Raw genomic sequence first — 19,426 nt, forward strand, 5'->3', positions numbered from 1 at the left:
TGTTGTTGGGGATTCGTCTTTTTTTTGTGTTGTTTCAAAGTTCAGAGGTATCTGACTGTCATCTACCACTGCTCTAAGATTTGAAGGATGTATCTGCAGACAGCTTATGAGTCCTGACTTTGGTTGTGGTAGTAGCAGACTAGTCAATGCCTCAGTGTAGTAAGCCCTGTGCATTACTGGGTGCTCCCCAAGTTGAGACAGTGGGTAAAGCTGAACAGGATCTATCAATGGTTCCTAGTTAAACGGTGGCACCTTGGGACAGAGGAATGACCATATTCATGGTGAGCAACCTTTCTGGATATGGCTGAGAGGAATTTCCCAAGCAGCAGAAGGTGTGAAGATGACACTGGTTCTTAGAAACTGCAGCTTCCAGGGACTCAAGAGATGTAGAAAGATTGCACAGCAGTGCTGTTCAACAGCAAGTGCTCAACAGTACCGCTGTTGCCACCGGCCCAGACCACAGAAAATAAGGCCAGCACGTTAGAGTGTAAATGCCACAGGCCACTGAGTGTCCACCAGTGAGGCTAAAACCTCCCATGTTGCCAGCAGCTGATGAGCCCAAACCCATCCGCGTTCATGTCAGGACTTACAGGGCCACTTCAGAGAGCTGTTGCTTGGTGAGGTTGAGCGGGTGATTGAAGGCAGTGATCCCGTAAGCGCTAGGGTTTTTGCCCTGCTGCAGGTTGGCCCGAAGGATGGCATTGTTGATCACATTCAGGAAGGAGGCGATGGCATGCCAGCCCTTGTTATTGAACCACACCTGCAAGAGACCACATCAGCATCAGAAAGGCACCACGTACATCAGCTACCAAACAGGCTCCTGAGCCCTGCAGAGCATCCCTTCCTCTATTGAGGGCATATAATTTCTTTCCACATCCTTCCAGCTAGTTTGCTCAGGGACAGAACATACAGTTTGATCAATAACCACAAGAGGCTGCTGGAAGCTAGCACTGATCTCCTTCTGGGCCTTAGGCCTAGACTCCAAGGGAGAAACAGATTTTGGCGAAACCCACACAAGAATACAAGCTGCATTTGCTCTACTACCAAATACAGAGAGCTCTGGTCTGCACAGTTGTCCAAGGCAAACTGCTAGGACTTTGCTAACTAAAAATAACTCCAGGTTACCAGAGCTTCAAATAGCAGGCACAGCAGTGAGGATTGGTTAATTTACCTTCACGTTGTTCTTTGTATCCAGGCCTTTCATGAAACTTGACAAGCTGTTGAGAAACCGATCTCCAGAACTCCCCTGCAAACAGTAGAGAGACAGTTACTTCCCCTCTGAGAGTACCTTTATTCATGTCCTGGAGTCTAGCGGGGGTCACACTATGTTTTTCACAGCTCTGACAGTTTTCTTTCCATTCTGCAGCCTGCATCGGCCAAGCCAGAGGTGGTAAGAAGGCTGAGAAACAGCAGCTTTCCTCCCTCCTTTCCTTTCTGCAGTCTCACCAGTAAGAGAGGTCAGCCTTAGGCCTGCTTTTTTCCCAGCAGTAAGTATTAATCAGGATTGCAGGCAACCTTCAGAGACATTGCAGCCCACAGGCAGCCTCAGAAGAAAGCAGTGGCCCAAATTCTCTTCTGAGCCAAGGCAGGCTCAGCACAGCAGGAGGGCTTAACTGAGGTTTTGAGGGAGATGGCAACCACTTGTTAATTCCCTGAGACAGCCCACCCTGTCCTGCCACAAAACACTCAGAAGTGTCTGCAATCCCCACTCGCTTGCAACTGGTGTTCGGCAGAACCCACATCAGCAATGTGGGCTGCCTAAGCCTCAGCGGAGCATGTCCCCAGGCCTTCTGCTGCTCCCAGACAGCAGCCTGGGAGACCCTAGCTCAGAGGCAACAGGGAGAACCACTGGACACAGCTAACACACATGCTCCTCATTTTATGGCTGGCAAGTCATCTCCCAAGTAACAGGACTGACACTAGTGCATCCTAGGTTTATGGGGGACAGCTGCTCACCTGTGTTAGCTCCAAGATTTTCTTCACCTGTTTAATGGCATCAGTGACTTCATGGCTTGGAGGAAGCATGAGGGAACTGCTGGCTCCCAAGGAAAAGCCGCCATACCTGAAAGTTCAAATAGAAAGCAATGCTAAGACCTGACTACTTACTGACCTCCAGGAAACGCCACTCCTTCCTCCCCAGATGTCTCCTCTTCCTGCACTATATCCAAGGCAAGTGTCTCCACTCTTACATGAAGGGATGACTTTGATCTTCCTACACTGCTGCTTAGCCGTGATGTCTCCTACTCCTTGTTTCTGGGGTTAAATATCCATCTTACGACTGCTCAGTGTGCTGTTCCGATTAACGAATAAAGCTATCCTCTGCTGCCAGTGCAGGCAAAGCAGGACATGTCCCTGCTTCCCTTGCTTGGAAGAACAGCACCTCCCAGGATGGACTATCAGTAGGCTGGTCCTGCAAATCTTTTCAAGTCAATACTGCTCTCCATGCAAAGCAGGCATGCTTTCCCCATGTGCTCTGGGGTTGTCCCTGTTTATCCTTAAACATGCTCCCTCAACATTTGGCAGTTAAGAGTCATAAAGCAACCTGCAAAGCGGGGTGGGTCTGTCCTGCTTAATACATTGCTCAAGGGTTAATGGGCACATACAAGCTAGAGAAAAGGCAGTAACTCACCTGAACTCATTCACCCAGATCTTATTCTTCAAGCTGGGGAGACAGAAAAGAAAGCTGACGTATAATACATGGAACAAGGGGGGAGACAGACCTATCAGTGCTGCAGGCACATGGCCAGGGAAAAAGAGTGCAATAGCCTCTCACATCTGGCATATGTCCCATCACTCCGCTTCAGTGTAATCCCTAGGGTTGCTGCCCAGACTTTCCCCGTATTCCCCGTATACAAGGCTCAGGATGCCCCCCTCAGAGCTGCCACAGCATCACTAATAAAGCTGAAACCCCACTTGAGCTATGGATCAGGACAGTCTGAGGAGCTGAGTGGGTCTGACCCACTGCTAAAGAGTTTGGGTTGCCCATGTCTATTCGCCTGATCTGTGCAGCATCCCTCATACACCTAGCAGCATTTGGTGGGGAAGGAAGGGAGAGGGTGTGTTCAACAGCTACCTTTTCCCGATGATCTGCACGTAGGTCTTCACTAAGTAGTCCGATATGTTGCGGCCTGTCAGATTCTGGAGGATGTCAGTAGTGTCTTGCTCGCGCTGGTATCACCAGGGAAAACACAGATAAAAGCCCATCAGAAAACGTAGATGCTGAGTCAAACAAACTGTGTGCAGTGCTGCACGCAAGAATCACACCCAGCCACTCTGCTCTCCAGGAGCATCCCTCATTGCAGTACCACTGAGCTCCTTCCTACCTGTGGGGGTGGCAGCCCGCCTGCACCAGGGGGGCACACAGGTAGCATCTTCTTGATCTTCTCATTGCTGCACTCACAAGACGGGGAAGGGTTCTCCATGCTCCAGTTTCCTTTCAAGAAGATGTCCAGGACTGAGTCTGGGACTGAAGCGGTGGTCCATTCCCTCTGTCCCACGGTGCAAGGAGTGTCTCTGTGTCAGGAAAGAGGCAAGGCAAATGCAGTTTTTAAAACAACTATGATGGCCTTTGCTTGCAAGCCATTTAAATAACAGACACCACAGTCCCCAGAAGAGGCAGGCTGTTTTTCAAAGGAGCCTGACCTCACCGAGACAAAGAGCTCAGAGCATCAGACCACACTCTGCAGCTTCTAACAGATCCAAAGTGCCAGTGCGAAAGAGACTGAGGATGGCCAACACTGAGTAGTGCTGGACACTTCCCTCTTCTCATTCGCTCTGCAGCACGCGAGTGCTTTATTTCAGTCAGTTCCAGCACACACAGCGTCCAGAGTTCAAGGAGCATCTGGACAATGTTCTTAGTCATATGGTTTAGTTTTAAGTAGTCCCGTGAGGAGCAGGGAGTTGGACTCGATGATCCTTATGGGTCTCTTCCAACTCGAGATATGATTCTAAGATCACAGCAGACAGTCATTTCTTGGATGACATTTCTGCCTTTGAGGCACCAGAATACTGCTCTTCCCCAAGGCAGCATCAGTGGGCAGCCTCCTCCCCATGCCCCATGGGTGGAGTAACCCAGCTCCTCTGTCTGTTTTGCAGGATACAGCTTACTTTCAACCACTGGCCAGCACATAGGGCCCCCTTCCCCCCTCCCCATCATCCTGTGAACATGAGCTGCAGTTCTTCCAGGCAAGAGACACACCATCCTGGACTCTGTGTACCCCTTCAGCACTCATGGCCTGGATCTTCAGTGATTTGCCCAAGGCCATGCAGCAAGTCAGTGGCAGAGCTAGGAAACAATACCAATGCTGTTTGGCTCTCTACTCTTTCTCCTGGTGTTTGCAGGGCTGCTAACCTAGGTTTCTGATGCAGCTAGACACAAAAGGATTGTGGAATGGTAATAGCTACAGTCAACAACATACAGCAACACAACCAGGTCCTTTTTCACGTTTAGGATCAAACAGTAATTTGAAGGAGCGGCTACTGTCTCCTTTCCATCTCTGTCAGTAAGGACTTGCGCTCAAACCTCACTCCCTCACCATGCTGAGGGCTGGTAACTTTCTAAAAGGTCCTGAGCAGCAAAAGTGAATGTAATTACAACTCTTTTGGCTTAAATCCTGCTCTGGCCATGCATGACTATCATTCCCTAATGCCAGCTAAATCTACTGGGTGACCAGAAGCCAGGGCTGGGCTTCCCCTTCCCAGCCCAGAGTTCTACTTACGGGATGGAGTGTCCCTGCATACAGCGTGTCCCAAAACCAGGCTTATTGAGAAGGGCGTCCAAAAGCCTCTGAGTGCCTCCATCTTCTGGAGCATCATTGCTATGGGTACAGCAAAGAAACACTATCAGGTCAGTGGGATAACAGGCACACAGCAAAAGCAGCAGCAGAGCAAGGCTGAGAGCACAGTGAAAGAGCTCAGGAAAAGGATATGGGTGGAGATTTCCCTTTGAAGAATGCTTGGCCTAGGAGCACACACACAATCCTGGTCTTTGTGCATAGTATTACTAGTCATAGCACCATCCAGAAATGGACATGGCCTTGCCAGTAGTTAAGAGTTGGCATTTAAAGGTCCAAAAAGAAAACACCAGGACTCTATTAAAATGTGCTTCTGAGCTAAGCACAGAAAACAAATTTAAACAACCTGGTAAGGAACTCAGTAACTCACGTTTGCAGAGAAAAAGAGAACTGTAGGATTTAGCACCATTTCTAGGCCACAAGAAACATACCTAATAAAAGTGTACTGCTCATCATACATCCAGGGCTGTAATTCCAGGCTGGGATACTTCCCAAAGGGAGGAACAATCAGGCTGAACATGAGAGCAATACACACAAAGACAGCTGGCAGCACAATCTGAAATTGCAAGGAAAGAGCAAGCCCTTTTTAGAGCTAATGTTCCCAGAGGCATCAGGAGCTACACACGAGCCACTTAATGGATCAAAACTTTTTCAAAGTTTCCCAGGAAGGTCTTTGCTATTTACACCAAGGCATTGCTAGACACCAATACAAGACCTATCCAGCATTTAATCAGAGCACTCACTTGGGATGCAGAGGATTCAGCCTGTAAATGCCACTCTCAAGGCCAAATTTGGATTTGAACCTCAGCTGCATCTTTGCTGTGCAAGAATACTGTAACCACTTTGTTATCATGTAACTCCTTTCACTTGCACAGGCCCCTTTTTGCTCAGATGTGCAGTGAAGACCAGTTTTGTTTATCTGTATTCCCTTGAGGTTTTCTGCCCACCTTCAACTCTGAATACAATGCATCGTCCAGAGCTGTCCCTGCCAAGGGACCCTGCACATGTTGGGTGCTCTCACCTGAGCAAAGAAGCCCTTCCGGCTTCTCTTGGCAATAAGCAGCCTCTTCCACAACAGAGCCATGAACTGCTGCTGGGTGAGCTTCCAGCCCTTCATCTGGTAGGAGCCTTTCCCATCCATGCCACTGAGAAGGTCTGTCTCTCTGGATTCTGCTAGCAAGAAGAAATGACCCTCATTCAAAAGGTCACAGAGATGTTCTCTGGGCACTTCTGTGCTGGAGACACAGGGTAACGGCTGGAGCAGCTACTCTCACTCATCAAAAAAAAAAAAAAAGAGCAGTGAGGAGAGATAGCAACAGAAATTCACATGAACGCATTTTCACCCTTATCTCTCCGAGCCTTGATGAGAGGATTGAGCAGGCTGTGGATACTGCACTATCCACTATTCCTAAAGGCAAATAAACCACCGCCTCTTTGGCAGTCTCAGCGTTAAGATCTGCGGTATTTGTAATACGAAGGAGTGTCCACAAGAAGAAAACAGGCTTGAGCCCCAGCAATACCTGGATCTATGTCTGAATCATTAGGATCAAATGCATCATCTTCTGTAAACGGACGAAGGCAGCTCTGTCTGTCTCCAAACACGCGCCTGTTCCTTCTGGCTGGCAATGTCCCATCTGAAAATAAGGTAGTTATGATTAGCTGAACTAATCTCCAATTAGCCCCAGAAAAACCAAAGCAATATCATTTTACATGTCTTCCATTTGCAAACTGAGGAGCTGATCTGGAGTGACTCCAGTGCAGGTAAAAGTAAAACCAAGACTGTCACTCTGCAAGGGTCACATATTTTATGCACCATTTTTTGTGTGCTGTCCTAGAAGCTTCTTCCAGTGCACTGGACACTATTTCATTTAGCCATGGAAATGGCAGGCTGCTCTCACTAAGAAAATTCTCACTTAATATGCATATGACTCAAAGTGCAATTTGCTAGCACTAGTAGTTTATCAGGAAATGCTAGCACGAGCACTTAGTGCAGTGAGCTGCTCTCAGCAAGAGAAAGTCATTTGGTCCCTACTGCAGTCTTACCCTGTCAAGAGTTTTTCCTATTCCTCAGAGTAGACCTTAGCGTCAGTCAGGTAATTCACAATACACTCAAACACTAGAAACTCTCCACTATTACAAAATAAATATGCTACCACTGAGTCAATAGAAGTTAACAGTATATGAAAGCATGCATTAAGTATACTAAGAACAGCTATTTTAGGTCATTAAAAATATTAGCACAGCAGAGTTCCAGTTCAGTCTGAAACAGGGCCTGTCACACCTTGGCATATGTCACTGCATAGCTGGACATGCTGCCATACATGAAGGTCACCCAGCTGCCCAGGGTTGGTGAGACCAGGAACGCTCCTCATTTGAGATACCCACTAGACTCTTTATTCCCCTGGGAGCTAAGCTCTGCACCAAGATTTTACTCCTGAAATATCTAGGCTTGGTCAGCCTTGTGCTTAAAGAGCACAAATACCATACAAAAGGGTACCTCCTCCTGAAGTCCCCTTCAACGCTGTAGGAGACAACTGCACCCACCTGAGGTTTCTGCATCCACGCCGCTATCATCAGCCACTTTCAGGAAGATCTGAAAAGCAATGGTAAGTGTCAGTGAAAATTAGAAGAGGAGTGATATTGCGGGGACTGCTTCAGGAGATGCCATGAGAGAGCACAAGACTGACAGATGCAACACGAGAACAGAGGATACAGAGTTTATCCCCTGCATGACGGGGACGTGAACTTTGTGGCTTCTCACGAGCTTCCAGGAGCCAGCCTGTAACCACATACCAGCTGTTCTCCCTTTCCAATGTCAGTTCTCAGTGCATCTCAAACACAAGCTCTTTCCCATGTCTCAGATAAAGACCTAATTACTAAATTTGGGGAATCCCATCTTCCTCCTAGTCTGACAGTGCTCACACTCCTGTTCATGCTTGAATAGGCACCTTTGCGGAGCTTCTCCCACAGACTCTCCTACACCAGAAAAAACTAATTTTCAAATTGCAGATAGCAGCCAAGGCCTTCACAGCTGTGGGAGGACCTAGAGGGCAACCTCAATAAGTGACAACACCACCGTTTCAGTTTCCCTTGTCATTATTTAAAAAACAGACATTTCACATAAACAGGGGATAAAGCGCATGACACTTCTGTGATAAAAAAAGGGAAACTTGTCAGCTGGAACACAGCCACAAGGAACAAGCCCTAAAAACATCCCTGACAAGGGCATACGTCTAAGTGGTTTCTGTGAAGTACAGTCTCCGGTACTGAAATATATGTTTTCATTTAAGTGCAGCACAAAGGAACCCTAAAAACATCTAAAAGGTGTTTACACAGTCATTATGAGCCAAATTGGGGGCCAACTGTCACATGACATCTCAGTGAAGTGCAAATGAGTACAAAGGACATGTCTATGCTTGCCTGTACCACATTTCAGTTTTTAAAGCATGCTTCTATGAGCACACACTTAAACAGGGCAGAAAACAATCCATTTTGGAGAGGAACGCAAAGCTGCCTGTTCCACAATAAATGTTTACAGGAAGAGACAAGACTCCATCTCGTTCTTATTTCTGCCATGATTCATTTTGCCTAGTTTAAGTCAAAAGAGAATCTTCAGCTCACTTACCTCCTCCAGGGTGGTTTCAGAGATGCCGTAGCTGGAAATGCCAAGATCAGAGAGACGGTCATCAATTTCATGGAACAGCTCCACGAAAGCTCCCTCTTTAGCAGCCTTGTATGGCAAGACATAGGTTAATTCATGGCCAATGTCCTCCACCAGCCTGGCCTCAGGAACATGTTTTGTAATTAGATTTGAAATTGCAGAGACATCTAGAAGAACCAAAAAGGAAAAGATGGTGTTCATCTTGTTACTGCTCATTATGTGGAAAGAGCAGCTCAGTTTGAAAAACCTTGCCGGAAGGAAAGGAGGGAAAGTGAGACATCTCTGGAAAGGAGCTCATTTCCGTGGAAGGTCTGGTTTGTTTTTTACATTTAACACAAGCTTGGATGAAAGCCTGGACCCAAGCCTGGCTATTCTTTTTATTTGCAGAATTTGGGATACCTTTTACATGCTACTGGCAGCCTTGCAAGTCATTGACGTACAGCTCACCAGCAAACGTTACATATTGCTAACAGGCCTAGCAACTATATAATCTTTGGTTATTAAATCTCAGGACAGCTTGAACCCAAAATGGCTCACTAAAGAAAAATGTTCCAATAGTTACAGATTTAAGAATACCATCTCTGTGAATTTAGTAATTGTCCCAAGACTGTAGCTACACAGGGGCACAAGGTTAAGGCAGTTGTCCAAGGTCAAAGACAGAGCAATGTCAGCACTGGGACCGAATCTTACATTCTTTTCCAAGCCTCACCTATTGTCAGCGTGTCACTTTCATGGTCACTGCCAAGGCCAGCGTCAGAGCTGCTCTGGGAGACACTGTCATCCTGGTCACAAAAGAGAAGACAACCATTGTTTCCTGCTGTTTAATCAAAAAGGAGCCCACCAGATGCTACGCTCTAGGTAACTCCAACCAGATGCTGCAACATGCTGGATACTCCACAGAGGAGTCTGAAACAAATGGTGACATACCACTGCAAAGGGCTGAAATACAAGTAAGAGGTCACAGTTATAGAAGTGAGTGTTACAAAAGTGTGCACTTCATCTATCCTGTATCTCTCCTATCAGCTTTGGACCACCAGCATTGAAAGGAACTATAATGGAGATGTACGTCCCATGCAACAGTTTAACCAGACATGATCTGGCATAGTACCTATAAAAGCAAGTAACACTTCTTTTAAAGAATAAGGGATTTCTCTTTCAGACATTCTACCATGTAAAATCTTAGCTGCTGCTTCCCATAAGCCTAAGATTTCATGAAGGAAGAATGAATATGAGCAGGAAGGGTCAGCTGTACCTTTTTCAGATAGGACACTGTGCTGCTGCTGTTTCGGCAGGAGCTCAGAGAGGAATCCACATCCTTCTTGACCAGGGTCAAATAATAGCCTGTTCCCAGGTGGTTCTTCAGGAAGAGAGAAGAGCCAACACAGCAGAGCTTGCCATGAGAAATGATGGCAATCCGGTCCCCCAGAATGTCTGCCTCATCCATGTGGTGCGTGGAGAGAATGATAGTGCGGCCTGGAAGAAAGCAAGGGAAGACACTGATGGTAAGTCAACCATACCCGTGTTCCCAAGCCAAAGCCACAATCATCTGGATGTTGCCATGAAGTTGGATGGGAGGTTGATGCCACAAGTCCAAGCTCCTTCGAACGAGGCTAGTGGTATGGAAAAGGTTCACAACTGCTGCCATGAGTTTATTCTCCCCACTCTCTGCAGGCCCTTGTCATGCTCAGCAAAGGCAGGTTAATTTCATGTCAGCAAGGCTGGTTGCAGAGCAGAATAGGACACTGCTGCACACCAAGGGTGAATTTCTGACTTTAACTGCCCTCACAACCCAGTGAGGAACGTTGTTGATGAGCTCTGACATGAATAGGATGAGAAAGGAGGACAGATGAGAGATCAGAACATCCTTGTCCTGCAAGCTCTTTGTTCCTTCCTCAGTGCAGGCAACAACAGATTTGCAAAGACACATTGCTATTTTGAGAACAGTCATGAATCAGATTGATTTTCTTTTCATTTCCATGACACATTCATTAGGAATAGAGAAAAAGACCACATACCTTGCCGATACTTCAGGAGCAATTCCCATATCCCTCTGCGAGAATAAGGATCCACTCCAGCTGTAGGCTCATCCAGAATGACAACCTTGGAGCCACCAACAAAGGCTAAGGCAACTGAGAGTTTCCTCTGCATGCCACCTGACAGGCACAAGAAGAATGAGGTGTTCAGGCTGATGCAGAGATGAGGGGAACAGCAATAGCTGCAGCAGAGTGGATAACAAGCTCTCCAAGAGAAAGCAGAATTGCATACTGAAAAGACCAAGCACTGCTACTGTTTCAGGCCTTCAGGGTCCCATCACCTTCAGGACAAGCGATAATTCATCTGGATGGTCTTCCCTCAGTGGAGTCCAACTCTTCTCCTACTGCAGGAAACCACACCTTGCGAGCCCTTCCGTAAGTGAATCATACTATCTCAACATCTGCAGTAGCAAGTTGCCAGCTTGGAGGCCTAACCATATTTGAGGACCTAGAGCACAGGTCCCCAGAGCCTGAGCTGCAGAAATAGGTCCCCAAGAGACACTCCTCCTGTGGAAGTGTGCCAGAGGCAGCAGCAAAGAATTATATTACACTCTTCAATACTAAAGCCAACCTGTGGCTATCTGCTCTCCCTTCCCAAGGTCAAATGCACAGTCTGCACTGATAGTCGAGTCAGAGACAAAGGAGTCTCGGTCCCTCAACTATGTGGTACAGACTGATACAGGAATCCTGCCGCTCCTGAGCAAAGGGGAAGCACACTTCAGGATGCCAACTGAAGCAGAAGTCAGCATAAGAAAGGTACATAAAGTTCACAAACAGCAAGGGACTTGAAGATTGTGGTCTGAGGCACTCTCACCTAAACCCATAAAACCCAAACATATCAGTAAGCATTTGGAGAATGTATATCACATGTAGCTGGACTATGTTGTGATGGAAACAAGTACAAAATACTCAGAGAAAGTGAGTGACTTGTTATGGCCATTAGATAGCATAAGATAGCGTAAGATTGTTAAGTTTACTGAGATATACTGATTAGGTACTTAATGAATAACTGATTTCCGTAAGTGCTTAATTGTGTGGTAGTCTATATTTAATTAGAAGATCCAGCCAAGGTCCGTGATGCAGCCTCTGTGAAACCCAAGAGAGTTTTTCTGGGGCTGAGGAAGCAGCTGAGAAATGCAAAAGGAGCTGAACCTACCAGAGAGTTTGCTTGTCCTAGCTTTCAGTTTGTGAGGCAAACCAACATCCATTGCCATCTGCTCCATCTCCTCTTTCACCTTTTTTTCCGGCAGCCCTTTGAGCCGAGCGTAGAACCAGATGTGCTCCTCCACAGTCAGCCTAGGGAACAGGAGCAGGCTCAGGGCACAGCTGAGAGCACCATGCTGGGATTCATCCCTTGCATTAGCATTACAGCACGCGTGTTTGTTTGCTTGGGAAAACATGTTTTAAGGCCAAGGTTTCAGGAAGGAGCTACAGACTCGATGTGCTCAGCTTGGGCCTGATTTCAGGGTGTGGCTATTCAGCACCAATGAAAATAATCCTCCTTTAAGGGTGCTTGACAGAGTACCCCAAACATCCCAAATCACTAGGCACTGGGGAAACATTTGGCCTAGTCAAGTTTAATGGAGTAGATTTCTTTAAAGAGACACTTGAATGAAAGTGTAGACTCTTGCTGATAATTCGCAGGCATGTACAAACGTGCTAATAAACAGGATGTCCTTGTACCAATCTCACACCACCCCACTGTTTCACACCATGCACACAGGTAAAGATAGGACTGTCCTAGCTGAAAGCACACTGTCTCCTAAAGAACCCAAACATCTGTTGGATAACACCAGCCCTGCATCTTACAGATGCTACTCACAAGTCAAACAGCACATTGTGTTGTGGACAGACACCCAGGTTCTGCCTGATGGTGCTGAGCTCAGAGCGGATATCTTTGCCCAGGATGAAGGCTGTACCCGAGGTTGGGGGGAACAAGCCAGTCAAGATGGACCTGAAGGACAAATACAACAGATAAGCAGGGACTTATTCCAAGACTAGGAAATGGCTGCTGCACATGCCAGGATGGATGAATGAAGAGTGGGTGGAAGCCCTGGGGAACTGCCACATCAGGAAAGTAGTCTGAGAAACACCTCACTAATGGATAAAAAAAATCAGCTCCAATGGTTTTAACAGTGATCAAAGCACACCTACATGACTCTGCTTGAAGGAAATATTTTTTCCTCTAAAAGCTTCTCATCCTTTCAGTTCCAACTCGTTTCCTTACACTGGTAAGTCAGAATCACAAATGGCATTACTAAAAAATGCTGCCAGCAGATTCATTCGGCACAGCCTCAACCTGAACTACTTCCAGTTTCAGTCCCCTGTATCTGTGCATCTTCTGAGGCAGCTGCACAATTAGGGTAAATCAGCAGAGCTTCACTGATTTCACTGTAGTCTGCACCAGCTTGCACACTGCAGTTGTACGGCTACCTCCACCATATTGATAGGAACCGCAGTATTCAGAGTCGCTTCCCCCACTGTCTTAAAGCATTATTTTGTTCTTACATGGTAGTGGTTTTCCCTGCTCCATTATGTCCCAGAAAGGAGGTGATTTGTCCTTCATAGAAGTTCAGTGTGAGACCATCTACAGCAACTTTCTTGCCATCACGATAAACCTTGACCAGGTTCTGGATGGAAACACCAAGGCTCAGATGCATAGGCTCCTCCTCCTTGCAGACTGGAAGAAAACAGAGGAAAGTAGAGAGAGATATGATAGGTTTTAACAGCAACTGTGTGGGAGTTCTAAAAAACATCACATTCCCCCAAGTCTGTGGAGATCCAAGGAGAAATGAGCTATACAAAGAACTGACCACATTTCTTCCTCAGGGACAGGAACCTTCCACAGAAGTTGTCCTTTAGCTCTTTTTCTACTGGGCTTATCTGGGAGTTGGAGATTTCCAGTGTCACCAGGGTTGGCAAAAATGGGAGGAACTCTCAACTCCATGAGGCTGGAGTACCCACCTGCACTCAAGTGGGCAAAGAACCTTGGGCTGATCTGGACACACCCACTTGATCAGCATACCCAAACTGTGATAACAAAGGGATGACCAATTTCACCCTAGCCATGCCAGTCCTGCTGTCCTTGGACTCTCCCTTCAAAAAGGCAGACCGTAACACTTCACTGCAGAAAGACTCTGTGTCCAGCACTTACCTTCTGAAGGCCCCTTCTGGTCAGGATGAGGGTGCTGCCTGTCCTGTGGTTCCTCGCCAAACCAATAGGACTTTGTGAAAGGAAAGTACCAGGGCCTGGGAATCCCATACTGGCCTAAAGAGAAAAGCATTACATGAGCCTGACTGCATCTCTCCCTTTTCTTATATTACCTTTCAGGACAAGAAGGGAAGTACTCCACCCCCAGTAAGCCTCTAGGTTAGGCAGGACTAAGAAGAGATCTTTCCTGATGAAGACACTGCCAGACTTTGGGGGTAAGAGACATCTTTTTCCCCAAACTTCACTTTAGGGTTAAAAGCCCTGTGCTGGAAGGTGCTAAGCAGCCACATGTGGTGCTGATACTCCCAACTCCTCCCCTACAGCAGGATCTGTGGACTTAGCAGTTCAGAAAAGGGAACAGCTGAAATGCAGCAAAGCTTCTGGGACTAGCTCAGCCATCACCACAATGGGGCACAGCCTTTGTGCTGGGCCAACAGTCACTGCTATTAGCAGCAACAGCCTTACTGAGATGCTGGTCTGGTTTTCCTCCATGACCTTTCTGCAGTTCTGCTTAAAAACGTGCCAAATTTGCACCTTGGCAAATGAGTAGGGTTAAAAGATTTATTTAAAAACATGAAGACATGATCCTCCCTCAGAGGCAGACCTCACCTGGGAAGACAGACTCAATGTACCAGGTCATGACCCCATACAGGAAGGTGTCGAACAACATCATGACAGCAGATGTGGTGATGCTAAAGCCATCTTCTTCCAATGGGCTCTCAAAGAAGTTGTCCCACTGAACACCAACTCCCTGCTCCTCAAACAGTGCGAAGTACTCACAACCAAAGCCAAAGGCTACTGGAGACAGCAGGCTCTGCAAATGGGAGGCATGAACATGCATTCAGTTTTTCACAACTACTCTCCGACTGGGCAGCTCAGCTCTAGCTCAAAGCTAAGGGACATGGTCCAGAAGCCTTATAGGAAAAGTCAAAGGTCCAAGGAGCATGACTGTATTTGCGGTGAGGGAGTGGCAGACTCAGTCTCGGTTCGAGCAAGCAAGCAAGGCCTGAAGTCTCTGCTGGACCACTACCTAGAATTCTTTGTTTCCCTGTTTTCTTTCCCTTGCTCTTTGGACTTTTATGTGAGGGAAGAGATCACTAACAGCCACCCCTTCCAGACAGGTAAGAAGTGCTGTGCAGAGGAAAGGCAGTTGGTTGCTTCAGTCTGCATATCTGGTGGTACAGCATCACAGTGTACAGAGCTCAAGGCAGCTTAGTCTGGCTGAATTACTTCTACTACCAAAGCCAGCAAAAGCCTCCCAGCAGCTCCTACCAGGTTCAGTCAACCTCTTCACCAAGCCCAGCCCTGATAGCCTCTTGCACTGGAAAATTATCCTCCCATTGCCACATGGCCGCCCCCCCCCCCCCCGCCCTTGTTATCAGTGTCCGGCTAGAGAGCTGCTGAGTGCCATACTGGGGGAGGGCCAGTACCCAAGACAGTTTCCTCAAGACTCACCGCAAAGATCTTGAGTGAGAAGCTGACATAGTCCTGCCAGGCAACACACAGCACATAAGGCAGGTACAGCGTGAAATAGACAATGCCCCCACAGGCAGCTGCCAGGTTGGCCCTGGAGAACACGGTGCTGATGAGGAAGCACTGGAGGATGGTCACAATAGCGAAGATCGAGAGGAAAACAAACACCACACTAGGGTCGCTGTAAGGCAGCAGATTCCCCATCTGGCAGGAGAACAACAGATGCATCAGGCATTGAAAGGGCTCTCCCAGGTGGCTCTAGTACAAGCAGCTCTGCAGAGCTGCTGCTCAGGGGAGGCTGGGCTTGCTGCAATTTGCACAACAGCCTTCCCAGAAGTGCGGCAGTACCAGAGGCACCTTTTCAAGAGTACTGAATCTACTACAGCCCCTCCTGCTGTTTTCAGCCACTCAGCCCTGTTTTGTTCCAAAACCCTGTTCCCAAGAAGTTGCTGGTCAACCCACACTCACTAACTCCTCCCCAGTGTGCCAGTGCAGACCACTGCTTAGCCGGCTCTCAAGGCTCTAGATTCTGCTGCCACAGACCAAACGAGTCAACTCACCTTAAGGATCAGCACCAGCAGGCCTGCACTCATCAGGAGAGGTATGAGGCTGCTAATGAACCAGCTTAGCCAAAGGATGCCGTTGTCAAGTCCCATAATCCTCATCGTCTCCTTCAGCCGGGCTTCCTTCTCATACACAATGCCCTTAATTATCACAGCCACTGAGTATATCCAGGCTAGAGTCATGAAGAGAGGCATGGAGCGGCTCATGACACGCAGAAATCTGAGAGAAGGAAGGAAAGAGGCCAGGAGAACAGAGTGAGAAACATCACTGCAACTTCAGGTACCACTCAAGGGCTAGCAGAGCATGGTGACAGCTAAGGCTTCACGGCACAAAGCAGCCAATGTGCAGAGCATGACACAGGATCAGCATCTCACCATGAGGTGAGGCTGATGGGTCTAGAGCACATCACCAGCCCAGAGTGGGAGCTGGAGTTGCAACTGCCACTCAGTGGAAGAGCAGGTGCAAAGACCTGCCTTTCCTGGGGACTGCTCTCAACTGTCCTCTTTCCACTCTCCCGTGCCTAGGTCTCTCCTTTTTTCCCAGTGCTATTTTTGCCTGTATCGGGTTTGGGGATATGGTCACATCTCAGGAACGTACTCTGTATGTGAAAGTCCTGCACAGACAGCCCTTCTCCTGGGAAGGACTCTGCAAGTCATTACATATTCTAAATCCTCCATGCAGGTGCCCTGATTCCAGGAATTGGGAACACTAAGGAGATTGCTCCCTCACTGATAGTAGGGACATAAACTATGCCTGAAGAGTGACAAAAGCTCATGCCTCCCAAGCCACAATCCTCCTGGGAGCTGTCGCAGCAGCCTGCATACATACATGTCATCCACATAACACGGGTAGGGCATCTGCTGCACATAAACTCCTGTCTTCTTCTCCGTGCCTGTCTGCACCCTGATGATGGCCTGTTCCACCACATCCTGCAGGTAGGCAAAGCCTCCCCAAACATAGCGCATGTCCTCAAAGGGGTCAGCACGGGGACCAGGATCCCAGTACCTGCACCAAAGGAACAAGACCCTTCTGTTAGAAATCCTCATCACTGCATCCCCCATAAGAAATTGTTCATAAGGCAGGATGTCAGGATTCACCCATCCTTGATCTTGTTGGTCCTTTCCACGTTATCAATGTCCATGCGTATCTTGTATTTCACATGTTGAGGGAGCTCTATGCTGTTAGGAGCTATTTCAGTGAAGACTATGCCAGCCCAGAACCTCCTTTCATCCAGAAGCTCCAAGGACTTGTTTATAAGCCGGACTTCTGTGGCCACAGGCTCCAGTTTGTCCAAGTTGACGCACTAGACAGGGACAGATTTGGAAGTGTTTATGGGATAAGTTACCAAACCAGGATGTACTTTGTCTGCGTTTGGGAGGGAGAAAAAACGAGAACTCTGCCATGGTAATGCCATGCCCAAGAAAAGGCTGCAGCACTAGACTACTTTCCAATGGCTCATGGTAGCCCAGCCAGTTGCTAGAGATGTCATTTTTTCCTGCTTGATGGTCACCTGCCAGTCAAACATATATCACTGATAAATACCCCAGCAAAGATATTTTCTCGACAAGAGGTTAGGTAGCATTGCAGTACTAGCTACAGGATCCCATCCAAGCAATTTCCATAGTCAGCCTTATTTTCTCTGTTACCAATAAATTAGGTCTGATTCAAAGCCTCTGAAAATCAGTGGAGAGACCCGAAGGCTTTGGACCAGGCCCCTGACAGGCCAAGGCCTGTTTCAGTTTGCACTCACCTGCCAAGATGATCCAGTAACAAGCAGAGCAAATTTCATTATTCGCTATGTCTTCCTCAGTTTAAAACAGCTCCTAGCTTCACTGCAGTCCCCAGCTAAAACCCCAGCGAAATATGAGCCCTTACACTGCCGCAGCAAGCAGCAGCTCTGTCGCCCAGTAACAGCAGGGTGGGAAACCACATGCAATGGCCATTCAAGAGCAAGGCCTACAGTTAGGTTCCGACATCTATATTTAGGCACCTGAATAAACGATATTTTCTAACATGCTGTGCACTCAGCCCTACTAAAGCCTGGTCGTTTACAGAAAATGGACTGAGGAACATCTATCTCCCCTTTCCAGGAATGCCCCACCGTGCGAGCGGAGACCAAGCTGCTGCCCTCCCCCAGCTCCTTGCCTACACTAGCAGGATCTCACCTCCATGAAGCGGGAGATGGTCTGGATAGCCCGGTCTGTCTCATTGAAGGCATCCACCCAGGTATACACTGAGCCATTTGCTGTCTCAAAGTCCTCCAGATGGTTTGACAGGAAACGGGCAACATCTTCCACTGTCCAGTTGGAAGCTGGCAAGCGCAGGTCCCAGAGAGCTTTGCCCTTCAGCAGCGTCTGCGGATATTTTGTTTTCAAAGGAGAAATAGTTGTTGAGAATTCAAGTTAGATCTCTCTCATCATGAAAACGAGTACGACGGGGGAAAACACCTTTTAAAAAGGTGCAGGGAGAGGCCCTCTGCCATACTGAGAAGATCAGCATGGTGGGGTCCTTCCTCTTACCCTCCCATTGCAAAGGATGTGCCTCCCTTGGTATAGCTACACCACCAGGTGCGCTTCGCAGGCTGGCTGGCTGCCTCCATGTCCTGCCACCCCTCTCCCAAGGAGAGGGCAGCAGAGAGCCACGCACAGCTCTGCACGCCGCACATGCAAACCGGGTCTTGCACCAGCAAGACAGGGAAGAGGGAGATGTGTGTTCAGGAGAAACGCATTCGGCTGATGGTGCTTGCCAAGCTCTGCTCAGCTCTCCCGAACAAACCTCTGCTCCTGGCTGGTATGGAGAGGGGCTATGGCATGGCTGGAGGCTGAACCATCACCGTGCTGAGCAGAAAAATATCAGCATCAGAGGCCAGGTGGCTTTTCTTACATATTTTGCTACTGCACCACCAGGGCTGGCTGAAGCAGCCCTGCACAGCCATGATGTCCTGTCTCTCTGTTCTCAATCTGGGACAGTGCTTTTTTCACCTGGTTTAACTGCTAGCTTTCTGAGGACAGGCTACTGCCCCACTACGTGTATGCACAACGTCCCACACAAGTGCAGTCCAGGTAGAAGCACCTGGTATTGAAGCATAAACCAGTCCTCTGGGCAGACAATATAAGGGCAGGCAGGAGGGGAGCATTAAGTGTAAAGGGGACAGTTGAACTGAAGTAGGGGAGAGAAAAAAAAACCTGCACAAGAGAGAAAGCTGTAAAAATCCTAATCAATAAAAACAGGAAGTGGATTTTCTGCCAAAACAAAGAATGAAGCGGAGAGGTGAGGAGCTTCCCCATGCTCTGCTGCTACCAGCAAACCAGAAAGTAATAGGTCACACAGTTAGAAAAACAGCATCTTGAACTGGGAAAACAGAACAGGCGAAGCTGGCAAAGGAAAACAGGTGAAAGGGAAATCCGAGCAAACACGGATCGGCTGCGCTGCGCTCCCTTCACATTTGGTCTCCCAAGGCTGGCTTGCACCACCATCCCCAGCAGGAAAGGCACCATGCTTGCAGGGAAGGGGCTCAGCCTCATCACACCCAGCAGCAACATTAAAGCTCCTTAACTCCAGGAGCACACGTTGTCCTCCCTGAAGTTAGCAGCCACATTAGCATCAAGCTGGAAGTGCCAGAGATGGGCAAGCAAAGCACTTTCGTTCAGCAGGAAGCAATATGCCAAACAGATTGCAGAACCCAGGAAGC

At 48.0% G+C, this 19,426-nt stretch overlaps 1 protein-coding gene across 3 annotated transcripts in view; it reads right to left on the bottom strand.

Moving 5' to 3' along the window:
• ABCA1 (ATP binding cassette subfamily A member 1) overlaps positions 1 to 19,426 on the bottom strand; it is a 96,760-nt gene that overhangs the window by 11,551 nt on the left and 65,783 nt on the right. For 2 of the 3 annotated variants that reach the window (XM_050913743.1, XM_050913742.1), the window contains 25 exons: positions 17,901 to 18,089; positions 16,833 to 17,038; positions 16,564 to 16,740; positions 15,732 to 15,954; positions 15,154 to 15,375; positions 14,308 to 14,512; positions 13,642 to 13,755; positions 12,996 to 13,167; positions 12,310 to 12,441; positions 11,644 to 11,783; positions 10,470 to 10,607; positions 9,707 to 9,927; positions 9,164 to 9,236; positions 8,419 to 8,621; positions 7,338 to 7,386; positions 6,314 to 6,427; positions 5,815 to 5,966; positions 5,225 to 5,349; positions 4,719 to 4,817; positions 3,324 to 3,513; positions 3,074 to 3,168; positions 2,630 to 2,662; positions 1,957 to 2,062; positions 1,172 to 1,246; positions 591 to 760 (listed from right to left, as the gene is read on the bottom strand). In XM_050913743.1, the coding sequence (XP_050769700.1) occupies positions 591 to 760; positions 1,172 to 1,246; positions 1,957 to 2,062; positions 2,630 to 2,662; positions 3,074 to 3,168; positions 3,324 to 3,513; positions 4,719 to 4,817; positions 5,225 to 5,349; positions 5,815 to 5,966; positions 6,314 to 6,427; positions 7,338 to 7,386; positions 8,419 to 8,621; positions 9,164 to 9,236; positions 9,707 to 9,927; positions 10,470 to 10,607; positions 11,644 to 11,783; positions 12,310 to 12,441; positions 12,996 to 13,167; positions 13,642 to 13,755; positions 14,308 to 14,512; positions 15,154 to 15,375; positions 15,732 to 15,954; positions 16,564 to 16,740; positions 16,833 to 17,038; positions 17,901 to 18,089 (3,623 nt within the window). The remainder of the gene's footprint in view (positions 1 to 590; positions 761 to 1,171; positions 1,247 to 1,956; positions 2,063 to 2,629; positions 2,663 to 3,073; positions 3,169 to 3,323; positions 3,514 to 4,718; positions 4,818 to 5,224; positions 5,350 to 5,814; positions 5,967 to 6,313; positions 6,428 to 7,337; positions 7,387 to 8,418; positions 8,622 to 9,163; positions 9,237 to 9,706; positions 9,928 to 10,469; positions 10,608 to 11,643; positions 11,784 to 12,309; positions 12,442 to 12,995; positions 13,168 to 13,641; positions 13,756 to 14,307; positions 14,513 to 15,153; positions 15,376 to 15,731; positions 15,955 to 16,563; positions 16,741 to 16,832; positions 17,039 to 17,900; positions 18,090 to 19,426) is intronic. The other variant, XM_050913744.1, reaches the window with a different exon arrangement.

Source organism: Gymnogyps californianus, chromosome Z, assembly GCF_018139145.2.
Source record: "Gymnogyps californianus isolate 813 chromosome Z, ASM1813914v2, whole genome shotgun sequence".
Taxonomy (NCBI): Eukaryota; Metazoa; Chordata; class Aves; order Accipitriformes; family Cathartidae; genus Gymnogyps; species Gymnogyps californianus.